The 27296-nt window shown below is 29.1% G+C and overlaps 1 protein-coding gene across 1 annotated transcript; it reads right to left on the reverse strand.

Annotated features, from left to right (window-relative positions):
* Window positions 1-276: 276 nt before the first annotated feature.
* Window positions 277-27296, reverse strand: LOC100203383 (glycosaminoglycan xylosylkinase). The gene is made up of 8 exons (XM_065790572.1): window positions 26845-27296; window positions 26661-26747; window positions 17990-18096; window positions 13362-13536; window positions 11897-12006; window positions 11727-11805; window positions 4371-4430; window positions 277-843 (listed from the first exon to the last, which is right to left on the reverse strand). The coding sequence occupies exons 1-8, from the start codon at window positions 27249-27251 to the stop codon at window positions 621-623; spliced, it is 1248 nt and encodes a 415-aa protein (XP_065646644.1). The 5' UTR covers window positions 27252-27296; the 3' UTR covers window positions 277-620.

Here is a 27296-nt window from a genome sequence, read left to right on the forward strand (position 1 = left end):
GGCGCTCTATCTTAACAGCATTAATAATTATATATCTTATGAAATCATATTTTTAAACAACGTAAAATATCTTTTTTCATTGATTATTAGTAGACTCTGCAAAAGACGTGTCATTGCATAACTTAAGGCCAGGTGGGGGGGGGGGGGCAGGGGGTTTAATAACCATCGCACTACTCTTCTTTCGGTTTAAAAAAAAAGGCTTTCGGGTTTGTTTGTGAAAGTCGTTAAATATTGAAGACTTCACTTTTTACTCAATTACACATTAAAAAAAAAAAATAATTGTATAAATATTTATTTCCAATATAGAAAAATACATAAATAAAGATAAAAATTCCATTTAAATTGACTACAAAAATTCCAAATAAAATAGATACTATTTGAAATATAAAATTTAAACATTTAATTCGGGTAAAATTAAGAGCAATTATAGTTACAACGTTTATTTATATCAAATTTAGTGTGTTCTTTAAAAATAGATTACGTAAACAAAAAGAAAACACTTTATTTTGTGTGTTTTTTTAAACCATATTTTATCAAAAACTTTTTTTCGCTTTTGTTTGAAAACAGACCTACAAAATACCTTGTTAATAAAATCCCTGACGAATACTAAAAAGTAAAACTTAAAGATGATCTTCTATAATAACATTTTCTTTTTTCTTTTCTTTAAAACATTTTTCGACTGCATCTTGCACTAAAAGTAACCTTCGGTCAAGGGCAAGTAAATGGTCGCTTGTAAGTATGGGATATATTGGATCAATCGAAAGTCTTTTATCAAGCAACACACTTAAAGAATTTTCATTAGATGCAGCAATTTTTAGGCGATTATATGTTGACGAACGTAATCTAAAAACACAAGACGAATGTTACGTCAAGTTTAGACAAAAAAAAAATCTGAAAAAATTAATATAACTGCAATAAAATATATTATAAAACACACTTGAATACATAAGAAAAGGTGGATGACAAATCAAGACTTTTCAAAAATATATTTAAAAGGTTTAGATAGGTCTAAATAAAATAAATTGATACTTTAACTTTTAAGTGTTCAGTACATCGGTATCTTTTTTGAGTACGAATATGAATTTAAAAGCATCCTAATACAAAAAGATTACCAAATTCTTAAAACAATTATAATAAAGTATTAAAAATAATGGATATGATGTCTCCAAAGAAAAATTTCAGATGTTTTTTAAAATTGGACTATTCAGTCTGTACATTAACAGGGTTAATGTTTGTGACAATTCTCACAAAAATACTTTGAGAGTCATATTATAAGCACATACTTTAACAACTAGACATAATAAAATCCACCAATTCCTTTCAAGCTAAATTTATCTAATTTTAACTTGCTCTTCCCTAATGTATGAAGAAGTTATAAATTTTACAAAGCTACTTTAAAACTTCCTTTTCTCTAAAGTATGTAGAAGTTATGAATTTTACAAAGTTTAAAACCTTAAGATATTGACAAAATTTAAATCATATCGATGAATTTTGATCTAACTTGAAACAACGTAAAACGTTTAACCCCTTAACAGTGTATGACGATTATATCCGTCGAAGATAAATGATTCTTATATGTGAACGAAGGATATAGCCGTCGTTGAGTATGCTTCTTTTAAAGACTTGTATCTCAAACAAAATTGCATGACTTTTTTTAGTTTTTTCACTAAAAGATCTGGAAATAGTTAAGTTTTACGGTCTGTCTTTTGTGTGAATTTATTTTTTTCTCGCGATGTATTAACTTTTTATTCAAAGTAAAAATTCAATTAAAAAAATAGCGAAACAACAATCGGCTCTCAACTTTAAGCTTTCAAAAAAGACGTTTACTGCAGAAAAAAGCCCTTTATTTATTGATGGAAAGTGACAGCGAAGATTTTTCTGAGTCAGACGAAGAGTTTTCTTGTTCAAGTGAATCAGAATATACCGAATCAGACAGTGATTCATATAAAGAAATTCATGTTACTCCAGTTACATTCTAATATTGAAAGTAATAAGTTGTCTTCAGAAGAAATAGTTCAAACAAATAAACGAAAAAAGTTCGATAATACAAACTATTCGTGGATTGATGATGAAATTTATGTTAGTGTGATAATTATGAGTTTACTGGTATCCCAGGAATACATCCTGATATAACTTCCTTTGAACCACATCAACTGTTTGAATTCTTTGTTACCGATGACCTCTGTAATTACATAGTTGAACAAACAAACTTGTATGCCTTTCAAACTCTAAAAGGAAAGCAGTTGAAGCCAATGTCTAGGTTTAAAAAGTGGACTTTAGAACAAGAGATGAAATACCTACATATATTGGATTGATTCTATACCGTGGTATTATTTGGAAACCAGCGTATGAGTTATATCATACAACAAATGTGACATTTGCTACACCAGTAGTGCGTAAAGTTATCAAGTATGATAGGTTTAGACTTGTTGATACATTTATTCACTTCGTTGATAATTCTAACTTAGCAGAAAATGCTCCAAAGTGCGCAAAAATAAAATTTATTCATGACTATCTGTTTACACTTTTTTGTCAAGCTTATGTACCTCAGCGCAATGTTGCAATAGATGAATCTTTACTATTATGGAAAGTTGAGTTGGAAGCAATATATCCTAAGTAAACGAGCAAGGTTTGGTTTAATGTCTTTTATTCTAGCAGAATCTAAAACAGGTTATATTTGGAATGATTTATTGTACACAGGAAAGATGGAAAAGATAAACAATTATAAATATAACTATATAGCCACACATATTGTCATGACACTTATGGATAATCTTTTAAACAAAGGTTATTGTGTATTTATTGATAATTGGTACACTTCTGTTGAACTTTGTCATAATCTTTTAGTAAATAAAACTGATTGTATTGGTACAGTAAGAAAAGTTCGGAAAGGTCTTCCAACTGGATTAATTTCCAAGAAGTTACAACAAGATGAGAGGTTAGTTCAATTTCAAAAAAGTACTGGTATTAAGTGTACTAAATGGAGAGATAAAAAGGACACTTATTTATTAAGTACATGCATTAAAAATAAAAATCACAGAAGTAACTAGATCTGGTAAAGGTAAAACCTGTTGTTGTAGATCTGTATAACAAAAATATGGGTGGTGTTAATCAAGGTGATCAAATGTTAACAACTTACAACTAAGAGCGTAAAAGGGTCAAGAAATGGTATAAAAAATACTTTATGCATCTAATAAACACATCTGTTCATAATGATTACTGTATTGGTAAAGAGCTTGGATTTACAAGAACATGAATTTCATTTCGCCAAAGTATTATTGATTATACATTTTCGAATTACATTACCAAGAGCATCAACTTAAAATCTGGAGGTTCTATTTATCCAATGAGACTAATTGAGAGACATTTTCCATCATTAATACCTCCCAATCCTATCAAGACAAACCCATCAAGGAGATGTGCAGAATGTAGTGCTAACAAAATTCAAACTGACTCTACATACATGTGTGTTGAATGTGATGTTGATCTGCGTGTTAATTTTTGTTTTAAAAATTATCATACTTCTAAAGACTTGAAATTAAAAATTTTATAAATAGTATAATTAAAATATTGTGAAAAAATACTGTTCAATTTTTTTTTTTACTTTAAGAAGTTTTTAAAGTTAAGAAGTTTCCTCATTTAAATAAAAAAATATTAAAAACAACAATGAAAAAAAAAAGAATTCCACTAGGAAAGAACCGCCGCGAAAAAAGAGTTTCACTATTAAAGGGTTAAAAAACTATTTTGCATATGGTCTGATGCGGTAGTGGTGTAGTTGTAGAGCATTCGCTTTATAAGCGAGAGGTTCCGAGTTCGATTCCCACCACATCCCTGGTAGTACCGCGTTCAACTTGTTTCTCCGCACAGCGGCCTTGTTCGTCAAGGTTCGTGTTTCGGAGTTATAGAGTTGAGAAAGGATTATAATCACAAGTAGCCTCCTCATCTGTAGAGACCTTCTCAGCTTTGGGGAGATAATTAAAAAAAAAAAAAGTCTAGAAGTGAGAGAAAACTTTGGGATATCTTTGTATCTAACCTCTAATAAGCGTGATAAATTTTTTAAAACACCCTCAAAGACACAGATTATAAAGACTGACCAATATGAAAATAAGTTTATAGTTTGCCATATGATTGGAAATTCTTTTAAAGTTTAACGTCCATGAAGTACCTGCCCTAACTCAAATCCTCATTCGATGTATATACTGAAGCTCCTGCAGATGATTATTTCAGTACAATGACATCAATGTTTAATAAAAAATTAAGAGCACAAATTTGTTTATATATATATATATATATATATATATATATATATATATATATATATATATATATATATATATATATATAAACAATACACTCACAAATCCACTTACTGACAACATTGAACAAGCGGAGATAGTATACTTTTCTCATCAACAAAAGGATTGCCGAAGCTGAAAAAAAAAAAGCAAAACATTTAAAACAATTTTATTTTCGCAAATATGAGCTGCAAGGGTGTGTATATATATGTATATATATATATATATATATATATATATATATATATATATATATATATATATATATATATACATATATATATATATATATACATATATATATATATATATATATACATATATATATATATATACATATATATATATATATACATATATATATATATAAAATTTAAGTGAAATCTTTAATAGTATGTGTAATAAAATCATAACCATTAATACATCATATACGGTATCATACAATTTATTTCTTTTTTTTATGTGATACTTTGACTCATACAGCAAAAGCTATTATCAAACTAATAAAACGGATTTGTTAGTTTGATAATGGCTTTCGCTATATTAGCTGAAATATCACGTTAAAAAAAGAAACAAATTGCTTGATATTGTATATGATGTTTAAATGCTTATAATATATATATTATATATATATATATATATATATATATATTACATATATATATATATATATATATATATATATATATATATATATATATATATATATATATATATATATACATATATATATATATATATATATATATATATATATATATATATATATATGTATATATATATATATATATATACATATATTACATATATATATATATATATATATATATATATATATATATATATATATATGTATATATATATATATATATATATATATATATATATATATATATATATATATATATATATATATATATATATATATATATATATATATAGATATATACTTATTTAAACTTTATGTCAGATCAGGTTATCCTGCTACTGGTAACATGTAACCCAGTACAATCTGCTTCATGTCCTGCTGCCTTGTTGGATACGCCTTTTTAGGCAAAGGCTAGGAGATGCCAACTCCCATTTAAAACACCCCCTGCCTTGGGGCCCTTGGTTGAGTAAAGGCTAGAGATGGTGTCTCGATAAAAATACTCATCTTGGGCAGATGTTAAATGCACCCAGCTACTGTCTTGTAGAAGGCCTCCTAGGCAAAGACTTAAGGGGTAAACATATTCTATCTGTTGACCAGCCTCGCACCCCTTCTTCATCTATTAGGCTGGCGCAGATGTACTTTTAATACATTGTTTCCAGTTTAGGATGTTGAATGCTGGATCTTCTTGACTCAATGCATGGGTTTGCTTGTGTCACTGTTTTTATGACTAGACAACTCATTCTATTATCTCCTTATGAGGGTACAGCTCTAAAACTCAGATTTATGGTTCTGAGGCCGGCTGGTAGTCAGGTTTCCCGAACTCTGTGGTAGCTCTCAGAGAGGCTGATTCCATCAACAGCTGAAAAATATCAAAGTATCAACAGTGCCATGTTGCGCATGGATGGTGTCCCTGTTTGTACTTTTGGTGTGCATTGCGGAGGCCACATTTGGAGCCCTTTGTTACGGCTTAGGGTTTATTAGTAGTAATGAGGCAATTGCTTGGGCTATTAAACGGTGTTCTGAGTATTATCTATGCTTTGAGTCAAGTTCTTCAATCTAATTTAAAAATGAATAAAGTACCAAAAACTATAAAACACAAAAAACCATCATCATCACCAAGTTCTCTAAACCTATCATTCACTAATATTCGTGGTCTTCAAAGTAACTTTTCTTCTGTTGAGTCTTATCTCTTGCAAAGTTCACCAGACCTACTTGCTCTTTGTGAGACTAATTTGAGTTCGGCTGTCTCATCTTGTGATCTTAGTGTTGATGTTTATCTTCCTCTGATTCGTAAAGACTCCAATAGTCACATGCTTGGCCTGGGCATTTACATTCGTAAGAATTCACCTGTTTGTCGCGAAACTAGGTTTGAATCCACAGACTATTCTTTCATGTGCTTTCGTTTAGCACCACTTCACTCTATTGCCTTTCTCTTTGTTCTATATCGCTCTCCTTCATCTCAAGACTGCACTCTTTTTGATGTTATTTCTGATCATATTGACCAAGCCCTCTCTCTTTATCCATCAGCTAATATAGTTGTTGTCGGTGACTTTAATGCTCACCACTCTGAATGGCTTGGCTCTAGTGTCAGTGACTCTGCAGGCATTAAAGCCCACAACTTTTGCCTTTCTCAATCGCTAACTCAAATAATGAACCTTCCAACTCGCTTTCCTGACAACCCTAATCATTTACCTTCTCTACTCGACTTATGTCTTGTTTCTGATCCTAGTCAGTGCTCAGTTTCTCCACATTCACCCTTAGGTGCTTCTGATCACAGTTTGATCTCTTTAAAACTAATATCTTATTCTTCTTCTTCACCTGAATACCCCTATTATCGAACCTCTTACAGCTACAGTAAAGCTGACTGGGATTCTTTCCGTGATTTTCTTCGAGATGGCCCTTGGGTAGAAATCTTTCAACTTCCTGTCGACAAAAGTGCTTCCTACATAACTTCGTGGATTCAGGCTGGCATGGAATCTTTTATTCCCTCTCGACAATTCCAGGTCAAGCCTCACTCTCCTCCATGGCTTTCCTCACACTGTGCTGCTGCGATTGCCAATCGAAACCGTTACTTCCATATTTATCAGCAAAACAATTCTCCAGAAAACAGACGTCTGTTTATTACTGCTAGAAACAACTGTAAAAAGGTTTTGTCTAACGCCAAAACCCGCTATTCTCAGTTCATGAAATCTCGTATCTCATCTCAAAAATTAGGCTCTCGTGACTTCTGGAGAATCTTTAATAATATCAATAATAAGGGCAAATCTATAATTCCACCTCTCTTGTATGGTTCAGACTTTGTCACCTCACCTAAAAACAAAGCCGAACTGTTTGCTAAAAACTTTTCATCAATATCATCTCTTGATTCCACTAATTGCGTTCTACCTGATATTGCCAACAAACAGGTTTTCCATTGCTTGACATTCATATCACTCCAGCATCTGTATCTAAAGTGATTTCCTGCCTAGACTCTTCTACAGCTTGTGGCCCAGACAACATACCTGTTATTGTCTTGCAGAAGTGTTCTCCGGAGCTGTCGTCTATACTTTCAAAACTATTCAACAAGTGCTTATCAGAGTCTTGTTTTACAGCCTGCTGGAAAGCCGCATCTGTTATCCCTATCTTCAAAAATTCTGGGGAGCGATCTGATTCGTCTAACTACCGTCCCATAAGTCTTCTTCCTATCATAAGCAAGATTTTTGAATCTTTAATTAGCAAACACTTAATTTCTCATCTTGAATCTAATAACATACTTTCTGACCATCAATATGGATTTCGATCTTCTCGTTCTACAGCTGATTTGCTAACAGTAATAACTGACAGGTTTTATCGTGCATTAGGTGAAGGTGGAGTGGTTATGGCCATCGCTCTTGACATTTCAAAAGGGTATGATAAAGTTTGGCATGCTGGTCTTCTCCATAAGCTTTCTTCTTATGGTGTATCCGGCAACATATTTAAGATCATTGAATCCTTCCTTTCCAATCGTAGCATAAAAGTTGTCCTCGATGGACAACACTCTTCTTCTTATTCTGTAACTTCAGGGGTTCCTCAAGGTTCTATCCTTGGCCCTATACTCTTTTTAATTTACATTAACGATCTTCCAGATATTCTCACATCTAAGGTGGCATTGTTTGCTGATAATACTACCATTTATTCTTGTCGTGATAAGAAACCAACACCCTCTGATTGCTTGGGGGGGGGGGGGGCATTTGAGCTTGAAAAGGATCTCACTTCTGCTACAGCATGGGGCTCACAGTGGCTGGTGAACTTTAATTCAGATAAAACTCAATTTTTTTCAGCCAATCGTTATTGCAATAATTTAGATCTTCCTATATTTATGAACGGTGATGTACTCGATGAGTCACCTACTCTTCATCTTCTAGGATTAACTCTTACTTCCAATCTTTCTTGGAAACCATATATCAAATCGGTTGCAAAATTAGCATCTGCTAAGGTTGCATCTCTTTATCGAGCTCGCCACTTTCTTACTCTGGATTCTATTCTCTATCTCTATAAATCTCAAATCCGGCCTTGTATGGAATACTGTTGCCATATCTGGGGCGGATCTTCTAATGATGCCCTTTCTCTTTTAGACAAGGTGCAAAAACGCATTGTAAACATAGTTGGACCTGCTCTTGCAGCCAACCTCCAACCATTATCACATCGTCGTAATGTTGCTTCTCTTTCTCTTTTCTACAAATACTATAATAGGCACTGCTCTAAAGAGCTAGCGTCTCTTGTGCCATCTACTAAAATTCATTCTCGTGTTACTCGTCATTCAATTAAGTGTCATCCTTTTCTGTGACTGTTCCTAAGTGCTCCAAAAACACTTATTCGTCTAGTTTTTTTCCTTGAACATCAGTTCTTTGGAATTCGCTTCCTTCATCTTGCTTTCCTGATTTATATAATTTGCAATCTTTTAAGTCGTTCGTCAATCGTTATCTTGCTCTACAATCTTCATCTTTTCACTTACAGTAACTTCCAACTTTAATTAGTGGCTGCTTGCAGCCTTGTTGGAAGCGAAGATGTTTAAAAAAAAAAAAAAACTTCTATGAACAAATTTTCTTTATGAACTTATACTAATAACTTTGCAATTAAAATCATATCTATATCAAACGTTTTTGTTTGCATATGGCAAAATTATTGCATATTTTTTTCATAATTTTTCATTTTTCATTATTTCATAATTAATTATTTAATATCATAATAATATAATATTATAGTTAATAATTTATTAATAATATATATCATAATTAGTTATATGTTGTAGGTATGTAACGTTTAAATTTAATAAATAGCACATTTATCTTCAAATAGCTCTTTAATACAGTATCTTAAAGGTGCATTCTTGTGTGGCAAGTTGTGTTCTTGTGGAAAATTTGTGTTTTATTTAATCTGACTGAGATATCTTCATGGGCTGTTATTTTCCTGTGCAAGGAGTATCGCATGAATTTCTAGGTGGACATTTAATGTCTAATAGACAACATTTAGTTACTCTACATTCGGTAAAACAGGGTTACTTGGAACAGTTGTGTTACTACCTAGTCAAAAAGTCTTACAGGATCCTACAGCGATCTTATAGATCCTATAGGATTCCGGTAGGATCTATAGAATTCCTAAAGGATTTCTAGAGGTATCCTATAGGTGCTATAGGAAACCTATAGGACCTATGGGATTGCAATAGGAATCCTATTACAATCTTATAGTTTCTATAGGATTGCTATAGGACTAATAGAATTCTTATAGGTATCCTATTGGTTCTATAGGAATCCTATTGCAATCCCATAGGTCCTATAGGATTCATATATATATCCTACAGGTTCTATAAGATTTATATAGGACCTATGCATACCTTTTTGATTCCTATCACACTCATATAGGTTCTATAGGTTTCATATATGTATCCTATAACTTCTATAAGATTCCTATAGGACCATTATGATAACTATGGGAATACAATTGCAATCCTATAGGTCCTATAGGATTCAAAAAAGGAGAATAAAACTGCTATAGGGTTAATAGTATAATCCTATATAAATCATATAATTCCTATAAGATTCATAGGTCTCCTTTAAGAATAAACCAATCTGTGTGTGTGTTTGTGTGTGTGAGTGTATGTTTGTGTGTTTGTTATTTATCAGCCATTTTACTTGCTGTTTTTGTAAAGCAGTAAACCTTGAAAACAGGATTGGGTCTAATTTAGTTATTTAGTCTATGAAAATTGACTTTAAAGTCTTTCTAATACTAAACTTTAAAATATACTTTCACCATGTTTTAGATGTAAAAAACATGTTGAAATGTTAACCAATTAAAGGAAAAAATTGATTATCACTATCTCTTTTAAATCCATGCTTGGATACTCAATTCATTCCTTTAAAATGAAGCACTCAACTTTTTAAACTCTGATAAATCTAGAAGCTCATCTACAACATTACTCATTCAGAGCCAATCTTCTACAAAAAACACTATTTTATCCTATAGCTAACAAGCCTGAGACCGAATTGGAAGTGCATACTTTGTGTAATGATATTTTAAGAAAACATTGATTTTACAAACTCATTACTTTTGAAAAATAATTTAATAAAGTATATTAATAAAGTAACTATTTTTATCATTAATTAATAATTTAAAAAATTGAAATGCATCAATATCAAAGTAAGATAAATAGACATGTTTATTTCATCTAAATTTAATATTAATAATACACTAATTTAATATTACTTTTTAGGTGGAAATTACACAACTGACTGCAAATCGGTATGCTGCATTAGTTAAGGAAGCGGTTGGCAAGCTGTCAAAGATTCGGCAATTGCATTTTTTAGCGGTAAAGTTTTATCAAGTCATTCATTGACAATTATCTCCCCATGTTTTGTTAATTATCTCCCCATGAATATAATATATAACTATTGGTTTGTTTATTTTTTTGTTTCATTTGTTTTGTTTTTTTGTTTCTTAGCTAAACAATTTCCTAGGTAAAACTATGATATGTTCAAAAAAGCAAATACTGCTAAATGCAATGATGAAAGCAAACTTACAAAATGAAGCATTGATGTTTTAAAAAAAATTATTGTTGATAGAAAACATTGTTAATAATAATAACAATTTATATAGTTATAACAATAACTGATTAATCAAAATAGACTTAATCAAAACTCTGTTCTTTTTTTTTTTTTTTTTTTTTGCGAGTTTAATTCTGTGTAGAAATACTCAAGGATATTCCTAATATAATATCCTTTAACAACTGCAAAGAGCAACCCAAAATTTCAAACAGGATTTAATAGGATTTCTGTACATATTAAACTATAATATATTATTCATTCGATGTCTTATAAGACACAGAATAAACAATAACTTTTAGTTATATATGGACAGGAATCCTATTCAATCTTGTTCCAAAACCTTAAAGGGGTTTTATCCTATAAAACACCGAATGAACAATATCCTATAGTTTTAAATGCACATAAATCTGACTAAGCAAGATTTCTGTACATTTAAAAATATATATAGTTTTAAATAAACAGCAATCCTACTCAATTGAGTAGGATATCTGTACATAGAATATTATTTATTTGGTGTCTTATAGGATAAAACTCCTAAGGTTTTGGAACAGGATTTTGAAGGATTCCTATACGTCCCTACCCCAGTGAGCATGTTTAAATAAAACCTTTTTAAAATTTGAAAATAAACTTTCTGATATGCTCAGTGGAACCATATTTTTATTAAAAAAAAGTATAATTCTGCAGGTATGTACTGGGTAAGTTTTCAGAATAAAAAATAAAAACCTCTTAGCATTATCAAGGTGAATAACCATACTGCCATTTTCATTCTCAATGTACTCATAGTGATGACGATCTGCATTACCTGATAAAAATTTACAATTTTTTCTTAATTTTAACTAAATAAAAAAAAATAATAAAAAAAAAAAGCATAAAATATAATATATAAAACCTACCTATTAAAAAATCAAATATAGAAGTATCTATAAGATCCAATAACCTTGGACCTTTTGCGTAAGGCTCCTTTATTATGACTGACTCACAATAATAAGAATCTGTTTCCCATCTAAAAATAAATTTTAGAGATAAATACCACAGAATGATGTGAAACCTAAACTTAGAGTGTTATCAAGAAGCTGATTATTTTTCATTCCAAATTTCGAAGATATATGTGAGCAAAAAGAGAGTATTAAGTTTTATATATTTTATTAGTTACATATAGGAGGAACGAGTTTGTTTGTGAAAACCTTGGATTTTTGAAAAATGAACTGGAAAGTATAGGTACAAAAAATTTAAGGAATGGTTTTATAAACTACATGTAGTGATTAGTAAACAACCAGAGTTGATATTTGACCGGGGCCGGGTTTGATAAAATATAGCTGGCCGGCCGGGTTTGTGTCCAGGGCTGCATAAACTTTTATAAATCCTTAAGTACTTTTTTTTTCCAAAACTTATGTTTGATTTTGTATATATATGCATTTATAAACATCATTATGATCAACATGATCATTATCATCACCATCATCATAATTGTCATCATCATTATCATCATCATCATAATTGTCATCATCATTATCATCACCATCATCATCAGCAGCAGCACCAGGCTATAGTCTTCCTCTTTTATGCTGTTTCTCTAATCATGGTCAATGCTCAAAGGAGCTATCATCTCTATTACAATAAAACATAACTCATTCTTGCTTGGCTTCTTATTCAACAAGTTACATCCTTTTACTGTATCTGTCCCTTTTTATTAAATACTGGCATAAATATATGCCAGAATTCAATAAATAGTAAATGTAAGTGTAAAATTATAATATATAAAGAATTATAAATTTATTTCTAGCCCCGGCTATCAACCCCTGCTAAATTTTACATTTTTACTGGGGCCAGATTTGCAAAAAGTCTCATTTTTAGCTGGGGCCCCTGTCGTTTACTAATAGTGATTGGTCTAGTTGAATGACTTATTTAAAATAATAAGACCTGTTCAATAAAGTGCACTTAAAAAAAAGATTAAAGCACAGAGAAAAACATTCAGTTGGTTAAAAAAAAAAAAATTTTGAAACTATATTCTACTCAAAATGTTGTCTATACAAATGTGATTAATTTTTTGATATTTTCAGATTTTATTTAATTAATTACACTTTTATTAAAAGTATAAATAATTATGCTTTATTTAATTAATTACACTTTTTTAATAATTTACATGACATTAATTTTTTTATTTTAAACCCACATTATATTAAATACATCAATAAAATGAACGCAACCCCACTCAAAACAAATTTAAATTCAAAATCATATAATACAAGTATAATATAATAGCGACAACAAATAGATTATTTTTTCATTATGCATTCAAGTAAGCTAGACAACAATAATTAAAAATAATAAAAAAAACTCAAAAAAAAAATTGCATACTTAGCCTTCTTTTTATTATATGTCCTTCTCCATGGATGAGGTAATTTCAAAACAGGCCATTTTTCTGGCAGCCATAAAATAAGTGCTCCTTCCATTGTAACATTGTTTGCACATGCTGGCTCCTTTTGATTGCAATACAAACATTTACCATAAAAACATAAATTCTCATCCTTATCTAAAACAAAAAAAAATAAAACATTATCAACACTACTAAAACTCAAGGTAAAATTAAAATTTTTTCAGGAAATATTAAATCATTATCAATCAATTGAACCATATCAATTAAATGGACTAAAAATTGGTGCATGTTTTTTAATATAGATAAGTGTAAGGTTATGTATGCTGGTTGCAAAAAAACAACAACATATAATTTCACAATGTTAGGCCAAGACAGGCTTTGTCATCCATTAAAATGAACCAGAGTTGAGTGTGACCTTGGTATTTTTGTATCTGATGATTTGAAATAAAAATTACAAGTAGATACATCAGCAGCAAAAGAAAACTGAAAATTTGGTGTGCTAAAAAAGCAGAGTATTCCTCTGGCTAATATTATACATATCATACATTCGACCTCATCTAGAGTTTACAATCCAAGCCACACCTTAGTGGCACTATTAACAAATTAGAACAAATTCAACATTGTACAACAAAATTAATAAATTCTCTCAGACACCATGCTTATAAAAAAAGATCAGAAGCACTGGGACAACACTAGAAAAGAGGAGGAAAAGAGTGGGATCTTATAGAACAATTCAAAATCAATCAAAACTTTGGACAAGTAGATTTCTATGTACCACAACAAAATTTGATTACTTAATAAACTAAACAATTTTGTCCAAAATTTGACTTTGTTGTAAATGATAAAAAAAAAATTAATAAAAAATTAGGAAAAAAGTATATGTTTTAAAACTTAATTTACTACTAAAAAGGTTGCAAGCAACTACTATTTAGATTGGGAGTTAGCAAAAATCAAATTTAATCAAAAAAAAAAAAAAAGTTAAAAAGCAAGAAATCAGTTTACAGAAGATTTTGTAAACTCTGTTTTTGAAAATTGAATGAGTCAGGAAAACATAAAGACAGGAGAGTAGGAAAAACAAAGTAGATGAATCAAAGTTTTGACAAAATGGGTAATAGGTCATTTGAGCAGTAACCATCGTAGTAGTAAATCCAGCCCCAGCAAAATTGTAAGATTTAGCAGGGGTTGATAGCCAGGGCTAAAAATAAATTTATAATTCTTTATATATTATAATTTTATACTTTCATTTTCTATTTATTAAATTCTGGCATATATTTATGCCAGTATTTAATAAATAGGGACAGATACAGTAAAAGGATGTAACTTGTTGAATAAGAAGCCAACCAAGAATGAGTTTTGGTTTATTGTAATAGAGATGATAGCTTGTTTGAGCATTGACCATGATTAGAGAAACAGCATAAAAGATGATGACGATAATGAGGATGATGATAATGATGATAATGATGATGATGATGATGATGATGATGATGATGATGATGATGATGATGATGATGATGATGATGATGATGATGATGATGATGATGATAATGATGATGACGATTATGATGATCTTGATAATGATGGTGATGATCATAAATTATGATGATGAAAATCATGTTGATCATAATGTTTATAAATGCATATATATACAGATTCAAACATAAATTTTGAAAAAAAAAAGTACTTTAGGATTTATAAAAGTTTATGCAACCCCTATCACAAACCCAGCCCCAGCCCCGGTCAAATATCAACCCTGGTTGTTACTACATGGTAGTATGTTTACTACATGGTAGTATTTGTAAAAAGAAAAAGAGATGTAACCTAACAACAACAAGACAGAGACTCAAACTTGACAGTTAGACCAGATCCAGCAACATTTACAATGCAATTTTTGAGATAAAAGGCCTCATTAGAAAAACCAGCCCAAATATGACAACAGTATTTTAGATAAGAACAAATAAGAGATTTATAGAGTTGGAATCAGTATTATAGAAAATGGAATCAGAAGTGAGAATGGTAAGTATGAAAATGAGAGAAAAACTTAGCAGATGCTATCTTTGCAATGAATAGCCAGTAGTAAGTTTCCATGAAAGTAGTAAAAAATTAAAAAGTCAGTAGTAAAAGTCTACATAAGCAACATAATGTAGAAGACTCAGTAAGACTCATCAATATAGGAGTATCGACAATATTGCAATAAATATCAGCAATAAACAACTGAACTTCACAGCAAATCACAGCTATAGAAGCCATTTTTTAACAAATAAAAAAACAAAATTTAGTTAAGCTTTCTTGTTAAATTTAACTTGATGAATAGTTTAAAGAATAATAAAGACAGTTTTGAAGAATTTTTTGAAAATGTAACAGGAATGTTTTCCAGACCAGAAGCTGTAGAGTGCTCTAAGTAAAAAACAACTTGAGTAACAAGCGTGAGTGATTTATGTCTAACAATGGATTTCTTTGGGATAGTAAGAAGAGAATGGTAATTAGATTCCAAAGATGAATTAGATAAAGTTTTTCGAAAATTTTAAAATCTTTACCATATGATATGACAAGTTTTATAAACTATTTCCTTTTAGTCAAATTTTTTATTTATTTAAAATTTTACATCAAACAAAACTCCTTATTAGCCAGAAGAAACCAGTTCTTTATATTGTAATACAGAAAATAAAAAGATCAGTTTAGAGTGCCCATTCATAATCTGAAAATATCAAAAAATACAATTGATCACTTTTGTAGAGACAACATTTTTAGACAACAAGTTTAGTAGACTATAGTTTTAAAAATTGATCAATGGAATAAAAAAATTATGAAGGAGGACTTTAAATCATTAGAGAAGTAACTATTTACATTCCCACCAATTAGTATAACTGATTAACTTCAATAAAATATTCCTAGAAAATAAAATTGTAATAATGACTAATTTGATGTAGGCTACAAGCAATGACTGATTTGATGTAGGTTACAAGCAATGACTGATTTGATGTTGGCTACAAGCAATGACTAAGGTAATAAGGATCCATTCCTTGTAAGTGATGTTAGTCACTCTTTATTAGGCTCTCTGAAACACCATTGGTGAATGTATTGTGGCCCTGAGGATGGAGTCTTATCTACAGTTCACTACTTAATTTTAATCAGATCCTTCAGCATTAATTTTTTTATTATCTTTCTGACTCAACCTAAATTTTGGCATATAAATTTGTCAAATCCACTTAAGCAGTGGATGCCAGATGTCCAGACAAAAATAATGGAAAAACAAAAATAGACTAATGGAAAAACAAAAATAGACGAAACAAATTTTATGTTAAATACTGATAAACAATTATATAAAACATGTAATAAAAATCAAGTGCAAAATTAAACAAACATAAAATGATTAGGGCATGATAAAAGAAAAACATCAAAGCTTATGTATAAAAGCTAATATGTATAGTGATAGATAATAAACTTAACCTCAGAACCGCCTTTATTATTACCAGCAACTTTGAAATTAGTTTATAATCCCATCAGATCAATATATATATATATATATATATATATAATATATATATATATATATATATATATACATATATATATATACATATATATATATATATATATATATATATATATATATATATATATATATATATATATATATATATATATATATACATATATATATATATATACATATATATATACATATATATATATATATATATATATATATATATATATATATATATATATATATATATATATATATATATACATATATATATATACATATATATATATATATATATATATATATATATATATATATATATATATATATATATATATATATACACTTAAATTTTACCCTGCAATTTACTCAAGTTCCATACTGTATTAAATAAGACTTCGTTACAAATAGCCTACAATAGCAACAACCAGCTAAAAAATTTACACCAATATTTTTGAAGATGAAAAAAGGAGATTAGTAAAGCAATATAAAATCATTTTAAAACATTGTAAAAAGACCACTACCAAAAGTTAGTAAAAAAAAAAAAAATACTTGAAATAAAACAGAACAAAAAGGACAATAAAAAAATACTCTAATTGACACTCAGACTAAACCACTAATGCAAATAAAATAAAAAAAGTTAAAAAAAAAAAGATATTACTGAACATATACTTTAGATAATACTAAACTTATGACAATAAAACAATCAGAAAGTCAAACAAAAAATTGCAATGTCTTAGATAAACCCTAAGATTGTCACCAAATTCAAATTATGCTCAGCAATTAAATATAATTAAATTGACAAACATGAATGACTACATTTTGTAACACAACCAGTAGTCCTAAAGTTTTTGTTAAAAATTAACATGATTGAGAAAAAAACATAGTTAAGAGAACATAGTAAATACTTGTCTAAAAAAGATTTCAAAATACAAATGTTTTATTAAAAATGGCAATTAATATTATATACAATTTAAATACTTTCAAATTTGTATAAGAACTTTTAAGAAAGTCTAATTTTATTAAGAGTTTTAAGGATTTTGAAGGAGGAGTGGTAACCCTGCAAAATATAAATAAATAAAAAACAACAGCAATTATGACACTCTCAGTATTAAAAATAACCTTTAATAAATGTAGTTGCAAGCTTTTTCGCAGCAACAGGAAGCACTTCTGTAGCCAAATTAATATATCTTCCAACCACAGGAGGAGCTCGATAAAATCCAAGCAATCTATGAATTATTTTAATTTTAGTTTTTTAGTTTAGAAAAACATTGTATTTTTAGATTTACAATCAAAAAACTTTTTTTCAATAATTATTAAAGATTTATTACTTAAGTTAATAATTAAAATTAGGGTCAAAATGAAGGTTCAAAATGAAGGCATTGAGGATTGGCTAAAATTGCGAGGTATTAACATAATGTTTTAAAAGAATGTCCTTTTTTTATATATTCAAGCAACACCATTACAAAAGCATGACAAAAACCAATGAAATAGTTTGAATAACTCTCACTTTGCAGCAAATGAACATAAACTTAGAAATGAAAATAATGAAAATAAACAAAGAACTTAAAAAATAACTGCATTTTTTCACAAACAAATAAAAAAATTTAATGATACCGCTTTGGTTTTAAGTTGGTGATCAGAGATGATGGATTGACTGCATTATTTTCTAATGTTTAAAATTTTTGATGGCACACAGTATCCAACCAATTGCTTTTATTTGATTATGACAAATAGATCAAAAAACCTTGTCTACACAGTAGAAATCAACCAGCTACTAAAAAAAACAACAGAAGATAGTTGCCGATTAATATTAGATAAAAACAATATAGATGGATCCCATGCATAAAATCTATTCTATCGCCTGCTGACATTGTTAATCCAAAAAAAAAGGTAAAATTATAAAACATATCAACCTTCACTGTTATGAATAACCTCAACACTAGACAAGACATCCAAAACAAGACAAACAAATTGATTACTTCAATTAACATGAATATCCGTGCCAAAAAAATTCATAGTATAAACTCTAAAATAGAATTCCTTTAAAAACAAAATAGTGAGTTTGAAGAGACAAGACTGTGAAGGAAGGAACTAAATTTGTTTCCTGGACAATAAAATGATGACAACATCCAATATTTTTTTATAAAATGTAAGCCTTAGTCTTAGTCATAAGTTATGAACATCCCCAATTTTTTTTTTTTTTTTTTCCCCAAATTTTCTTTTAATTCCAATCTAATTCCAACCGGTTTCAAAGATATATTTTGCTTTGAACCAGCAAAAATCTGCCATTATAAAAAATGGTTTTAGCGCTGGTTTCTGTTTTGTTTGCAGTGGAAAATTTAAATTATTTACACATACATATTTACACATACATATGAAGCAAGAAATCCAATAAAATATTTTGAAACTTTTAAAAATAAATATAACACTTGAAATTTGAACATTTATCACAATTTTACAGGGCAAGTTCAATTACAAAAATGCCAATGTAGCTTGACTTTTTTTTTAGATGTTGCTTTAAATAGTTTAGTTAGAGTTGTTACAAAGAATTGAAGAGTGGTTTTTGCTTAAAAAGATAAAAAAAAAACATGGTCAAAATTACTTAAATTTATTACTTATAAAACGAGTTCATTTACAAAAATACCGATGTAGTTTGAACAAAAAATTATGAAAAATCAAAGGAAAAAAAAAGGCGATCTTAGGTGCTTAATACATGGAGTGGGGTTTATTAATTCGAAAATCTAAAAAATTAATAAACCCTCACTCCAAATTAAAACCATCCCCATTCCCTTATTTATTAAATTTCACTCATAACTAAAAAAAAAAACTTTAGTTATTAATTTCTAATTTTTACCATTTTCAGGTCTTTTTTTTTTTTTTTTTTTTTTTTGTTATTCACCTCCTCAAGGCCATGAAGGCCACTACAGATGAGGCTACTTAATAGTGGTTATAACCCTCTCTCAACTCTATAACTCCGAAATACGAACCTCGACGAACAAGGCCGCTACGCGGAGAAACAAGTTGATACAAGAAACAAAGGTAATAAATAAAGAAATAAAGAAACAAAGAAATAAAGAAACAAGGTCTTGGAAATTAAAAAAAATAAACATACTTATAGAAATATATAAAAAGGTATAGCTCTTTTTTTTCAAATGTTAGTATGAATCCTTTTGGTTTTTTAAAACCAAATGTAAACAGGTGGGTAGGAATTTTTATTTTTATTTCTACAAATGTGTTTACATTTTCTAATTTTTAAGACCTAAACCAGTCTTAAAAATTAGAAAAAAAATTTAGAGATATGAGCTCATAACAAGTAAAATTTAATAAACAAAGTGTTGAGCAGGGGCTCTTCATAATGGTGGGTGGAAAAATTTTTTGAAAATTATTAAATTCCCACTCTATGTATTAACCACCTAAGAGTACCACCTTATTTTTCCGTTTAATTTTTTATAACTCTTTGTTAGAGTTGTATCAGCATTTTTGTAATTAAACTTGCCCAGTAAAAGAGTGATAAAGGTTTAAATTTTAAGTTATTTATTTTTTAATATTTGATAATATTTTATTGGACTTCTTGCTTGTACATAAGTGTACATAATTTCAATTTTTCATTGCACACAAAAGAGAAACAAAGTCCAAAATCATTTTTTATAATGGCAAATTTTTGTTGGATCAAAGTTAAAATAGTTATACCTTTGAAACTGGTTGGAATTAGATAAAGAAAATTTGGGGATGTTCATAACTTATTAAAATTTTTGAGTGGTGTAAAAAGTCAACAAAATCTGAGATTTAGGGTTGCATGCCCTGGATGTTTTCGAAATCGAAACGAAATCGCCCTCCTCCTAAAAACAAAATTGAAATTCTTTTGTAACTAGCTGAGGCTTAGTCAAAAATTAATCCCCATTGATTAAAAATGTATTCAAAGCAAGGTATTTGGAGTCATTTACATAGACAAACTACACACAGAAACTGGTTGGAACTGGTTGAAAGAGACAAACTACAACACAGAAAACTACAATATTTTTTATAAAGTTTTAATAAAATTTTTAAAAGATTTAGACGGACCAATCAAAAGCATTTTTTATTAAAGTTTTTTAAAAAGTACTTATATATTCATGTTTACAAATTTGGAAAAGATGAAAAAAAAATCTATAAAGAATATCACAATCTAGCCAGATGATTTAACATGTGGATAGTAAAACATTTTACTTAAGCAATACTAGTGCATAGCTGTTTATTTCAAGTTAGGAAATCACCTCGATTGACCCTAATGTTAAATATAAATATTTCATCGATCAATATTGAATATTTGTGTTAAAAATAAATTGTATTATTTATTTTATAAAAAAAATTCTTGGCTACTGCATCCAGAAATAAAAATTAAAAAATTCTACTAAATTTAATATTTTAAAATTATTATGTTTGTTTAGAATTCAATAATATTAGTTTGTTTAGAATTCAATATTTTTACTCATAAATAAAAGAAAAAAATTACTATTCATTTTATATTTTAAATAAATCTTTAAAAAATGGGTTTCCAGCCAACATTTAAGATAATTGCATGTTTTTGAACACTTGCTACTTTTTACTAAAACTGCATGCAATTTCTTAATGTTGCATGATTTTGCATGCTTCTTTTTAGATTTGTATGTTTTTGAAAGCTTTTAACTTTTTATATAGAATATGGATTTATAATTTTATAATAAAATAATGGATTTTTTATTTTACATCATCGAACATGAGTAATAACTTAAAGCTGATTTTTATAGAATTTATTTAAACTTAATATTAGTAATAAATCTTGAAACATAGGTATTTAATGAAGACTTTTTTAAAAACTTTTTTATAAATACTAAAAAAAACTAAATGACTACAAAAACTTTTAAAAAATTTAATCTGAAAAGTGATTCGTGTTATATTGCATGACTATTTAAGTAGGAACCTTGAAAATACTAAATATTTTATATATTTCGAATAAATCTTAAAAAATGAAGTAAAAAAATAAAAATTGTTCAAAACATATTTCTGTGATAGAAACATCATAGGCAAGAACATAATGTTATCACAGTGACTGCTGCGCAGTGACTGCCTGGTTTGATATTGCCCCACATTTTCAATAAATTTCTAACATCTCATCTAATAACTTATTCTTTGACAATCATAAGCTTGATTTATATGACGTATCAAGAAAATTTTTGGAGATTATTAAATCATTTCTTCCTAACCGCAGTATTCATATCATATTCATTTCCAGTAACTTCAGGGGTATCACAAGGTTTCTATCTTTGGTCCTGTATTGTTCCGAATCTATAAAAATGATCTTTCTGAAAAGCTTACATTTAAAGTAGTTTCTTTTACTGATGACTCAACTCCAATCTCAACAAAAACTTTATACTCCAGTCTCAACAAAAAGTCTTCACTTTTTGATCCCTTTGAACTAGCATTTGATCTTAAATCTGATCTCTTGAGTAAATCTCTAATGTATGTTTGCCAAAATTTTATAGATTGGAAGATATAATGCTGTAGTGGTGTAGTGGTAGAGCGCTCGCTTCATAAGCAAGAGGTTTCAAGTTTGATCCCTGCCACGTCTCTGGTAGTATCACACTCAACTTGTTTCTCCGCACAGCAGCCTTGTTAGTCAAGGTTTGTGTTTTGGAGTTATAGAATTGAGATACATATATATATATATTTGAGAACTTGAATTGAGATATACATATATATATATATATATGTATATATATATATATATATATATATATATATATATATATATATATATATATATATATATATATATATATATATATATATATATATATATATATATATATATATATATATATATATATATATATATATATATATATATATATATATATATATATATATATATATATATATATATATATATATATATATATATATATATATATACTACTGTGATCAAAAAGTAAGGTGAATTTTTTTATAAAATGAAAAATCTTTATTTATTCTTCCAAATCTGTATCGTCCCCCTCAAAATAATCCCCACCCCACCCCCAATGCACTTTTGCCAACGTTTTTTCCAGTCTTTGAAGCATGCCGAAAAGTCCTCGGTAGGGATAGCCTTCAATGCGGGTGCCGATTCACGTTGGATCTCTTGAATGGACTCAAAACAATTTCCCTGGAGTGGTCTCTTGAGCTTTGGGAACAGCCAGAAGTCACACGGTGCTAAGTCGGGCAAATACGGTGGTTGTGGAGCAAAATGGGTAGAGTTTTTGGCGAAAAACTCACGAAGAACCAGTGCTGTGTGCAAAGGCGCATTATCGTGGTGCAAAATCCAAGAGTTATTGGCCCATAATTCCGGTCTCTTTTTGCGAATAGCTTCACGCAAACGTCGCATAACGCTTAAATAATATTCCTTGTTGACAGTTTGACCAGTTGGAAGGAATTCGTAGTGCACAACACCACAATAATCAAAGATAACAGTCAACATGACCTTGATTTTTGAGCGACTTTGACGTGGTTGCTTCGGTCTCGGCTCGCCTTTTTCACGGTATTCACTCGATTGGTCGGTTGTTTCAGGGTCGTATGCGTAGACCCAATTCTCATCGCCAGTAATAATTTGTTTGTAGACGTCTTGATAGTCAGAAAGCATTGCTTCACACGTTTTAACGCGACGCTCTTTTTCAAAGAAATTGAGAAATTTCGGCACCAAACGTGATTTGAGTCTTCTGAGGCCCAAATGATCCTTCAAAATCGCTTGCACCGACCCAAATGATATTCCAACCATGTCAACAAGGTCTCGAATGGTTAACCGACGATTTGCAAGCACCAATTCTTTGATTTTGTTGATGTGGCGATCATCAATCGAAGTCGATGGTCGTCCGGAGCGTTCCAAGTCATCAACACGTTCTCGGCCTTCTTTGAAGTCTTTGTACCACTTGTAAACATTTTTTTGAGACATAGTCTCTTCACCGAAGGCCTTTTGCAACATTCGATACGTTTCAGCAGCAGAAATAACATTCCGCAAACAAAATTTAATAGCACTTCTTTGCTCAACAAATTTAGACATCGTGAAAATCGCCGAATGCACTTTTGGTACTTCAGAAACAAGCGTAAACAAAAAAAATAATTATGAGTTTGACATGTAATTTGGCGCAAATGTTAATGACATTCCTACCAACTTAAACATAAAAAAGATTGGACGATTCGAATAAGGCGGGAAGTTTAAATTAAAAATTCATCTTACTTTTTGATCACAGTAGTATATATATATATATATATATATATATATATATATATATATATATATATATATATATATATATATATATATACTAAAATCTCTGGCAATTTTGGCAGTTGAATCATTTTTTCTGGGTAAAGTTATAAGTAATATGTCTTTAGCTGTTATGATTTTGATGTCACATGTCAATAGAACTGATTTTTGATGGGTATTTTTATTATTTTTTAATTAACCTATATTATTTAACGAATATTTAATATATATACATTATATATAATTAACAATCCTATTTCTTACTTTTTTCAGCTTTCAATTGATACCAAATTTATGTTAAATGGTTTATTTTTATGGAAATTATTATTAATTTAAGTTGATAATAATAATTCACAATTTTCTTCAACATTTATACAAATTTTTTCTTACCTAAAATACTTATAACTTACCTAAATGACATTAAAAAATAAAAAGAACGGTTTCATTTTGCTTCTAACAATATCTTTAAATTTAATACCCCACAAGTTTAATTTTTATAAAAATTTGTTTTTTTTGAATACCAGGTTGAAATTTTTCAGATTTTAGGGACACGTTAAATATTAAAGGGTCAGTGGGGACTCTTTAGCATCAGGGTTAGCATCAGGTCGGTTTTACCATAAGATATAGAAACAAGGTCGGCAATTTTATATATATATATATATATATATATATATATATATATTTTTTACAAGCAACAAGTATTCTTGAGTCTAATTACATAAAACCAAAGAATGAAATACTTGACAGACACATTTTGTCAACAAGGAAGCAGAAACAGATTGAATCAATAGATCAATTCCAAAATGAGTTTAAAAATTTATTTAAAGACTGCAAGATCACTGCTGTAAGTGCTGAGCAATATAAATCTGAAATGATTCACAATGCATTTATAAATGGCTTACTCTCTAAGGTTATACGCCAACATTTATTAGTGAACAAGACATTAGAACTTTCATCAACCTTTGACCAAGCTAGATCTTTAGATGTGGCCCAACAAAATTTAAACTTACTTCCAATTGACACTACTTATCTCTGCCTCTATTTAGGAAATCAAATCACTCTTACAAAAACAATACACAACTGATAATCACTTAGCTGCTACAGTAAAATCAAAACAATTGTACTGGTTTTTTGGAGACATACAACATCCACTTACTAAATGGCCTGCTCGTGAAGCTATTTGTCATAAATGTAAAAAGATTGGTCATTTTGAAAAACTTTGTAGATCATCTAATGTTTCTGCTGTTATTTCTAAAATTGATGATGATTACTTCTGTGCCACAATATCAGCTTCAGCAAACTCTCTCTTCAGAGTAAGTCACAATGTCATTATTAAAAAAGTATAAAGCAGAAGCTTTAGTTGATATTGGGAGTACAAACAAAAGTTTTATTTTACAATCATCTAATGGCTCTACTCAATGTAGATGCTATTCATAAACAGAGTGTAATCGAAATGGCATCAGCTTCTTTATCAGCAAAATCAGATGGATGTTGTTATATTTCAACAACTCTTCAAAACAAAATCTATTACAAAGTCAAATTGCATGTGCTAGATAACTTTTTTATAGATATTATTCTTGGTACAGATTTTGAAGAGTTGCATGAGAGTATTACAATTAAATTTGATGGGAAAAGTCCACCCATAACGTTTACAGCTTAAACAGTGGAAACTAAACCTCCTGAATTGTTTGCTAACTTCACGAAAGATTGCCAACCAATTGCCACTAAATCTAGAAATTATTCTGAAAGAGAAAATTTATTAAATCTGAAATTCACCGCCTAGTTCAAGCAAGAATAATAGAGCCAAGTAATTCACCTTAGTGTGGCCAGGAATTAGTAGTAAATGAAAAGACTAAAAGTCAGATGATAGATATTATTCTAAAACTATTAATAAGTATACCCAATTGGAGGCATATCCTTTACCTAAGATTGAAACGATTGTAAGCATAACTTCCAAATACAAAACTTATAGTACTCTCAACCTTTGCTCAGCATACAACAAAATACCTTTATTCAAAGGAGATTGACCATATACTACTTTTGAAGCTGACAATAAGTGGCAATATACTAGAATGCCTTTTAGAGTTACTAACAAATCTGCATGTTTTCAATATATAAAATATGTAAAGAAATAAAACCCAAGTACTATCGTCCAAATGATGTGCACCTAATTAAAGCAATTCAGCCATTCCAACATATATCTATTGACTTTAAAGGTCCATTACCTCTGAACAATATATGCTAACAATTGTAGATGAATACTCTCATTTTCCCTTTGCTTATCCTGTAAAAGATATGACAACTCAGACAATAATTGACTGTTTAGCTGATCTTTTTTCAATGTTTGGTATGCCAAGCTATGTTCATTCTGATCGCAGATCCTTATTAATATCATATATATATATATATAGATATTAATAAGGATCTGCGATTTTTATATAATATATATTAGTGCCTACACTAATATATATTATATAAAAATTACACATATTACATTAAACATGTCAAAAAGATTTCTTTATTAAAATGTACCTGTCTAAATGAAAAGCTGCAATTTCAGCATTGTGCCTATCATAACCTTCATAAGGAGTACCTAATATAATCTTGTTACGTGAATACCTTGTGAAAAATCAATAAAACTATTAAAATCTAATTTTTAATACAAAAACTGTCAATAATATGTACTTTTTGAGTATCAAATAATTATGAAATCTACCTTTTAGGCTTGAAAACAACATTTTGTATCTGTGGGCCATCCAAAGAAAACATTGCTTTTAGTTGTGTACCTTTATAACCAGTAGTTGCTTGTGTTATTTTTGCAGAACTCATTGCTTTTAAAACTTTATAAATTTCAACATCAGAATCAATAGTTAGAGCACGCACTGATATCATATCATGCCAAACATCCCAAGCGTGAATGTTAAAATATTCCTTTTCTTCATTAGGGTTATTTAATTTATGTAAAGCATCATAAATTAGTTCTTTTTTATGAATTTCATCTTTAACATCATCAATAATTTCTACTGGATTTTTTTGCTTTTTTTCTAATTTACTGTTATAAAAAAATAATAAAAACAAAACACCCAAAATCAAAACAATTGCGACTCGATCTTTCAACTTCATGCCTCCAACATTGTTAATTTATGCTTAAATCTAAAATTAAGAAAG

Source organism: Hydra vulgaris, chromosome 02 (genome assembly GCF_038396675.1).
Source record: "Hydra vulgaris chromosome 02, alternate assembly HydraT2T_AEP".
In the NCBI taxonomy this organism is placed as follows: Eukaryota; Metazoa; Cnidaria; class Hydrozoa; order Anthoathecata; family Hydridae; genus Hydra; species Hydra vulgaris.

Bases quoted from the DNA above. Each gene is read 5' to 3' on its own strand.
- LOC100203383 (XM_065790572.1), bottom strand. From the start codon at position 27,251: ATGAAGTTGAAAGATCGAGTCGCAATTGTTTTGATTTTGGGTGTTTTG. The intron at 11,806-11,896 runs GTAGGTTTTATA...AATTTTTATCAG, and splicing joins TATATTTGATTTTTTAATAG to GTAATGCAGATCGTCATCAC. The intron at 844-4,370 runs GTAAGTGGATTT...TTGTGTTTTTAG, and splicing joins CCGCTTGTTCAATGTTGTCA to ATTACGTTCGTCAACATATA.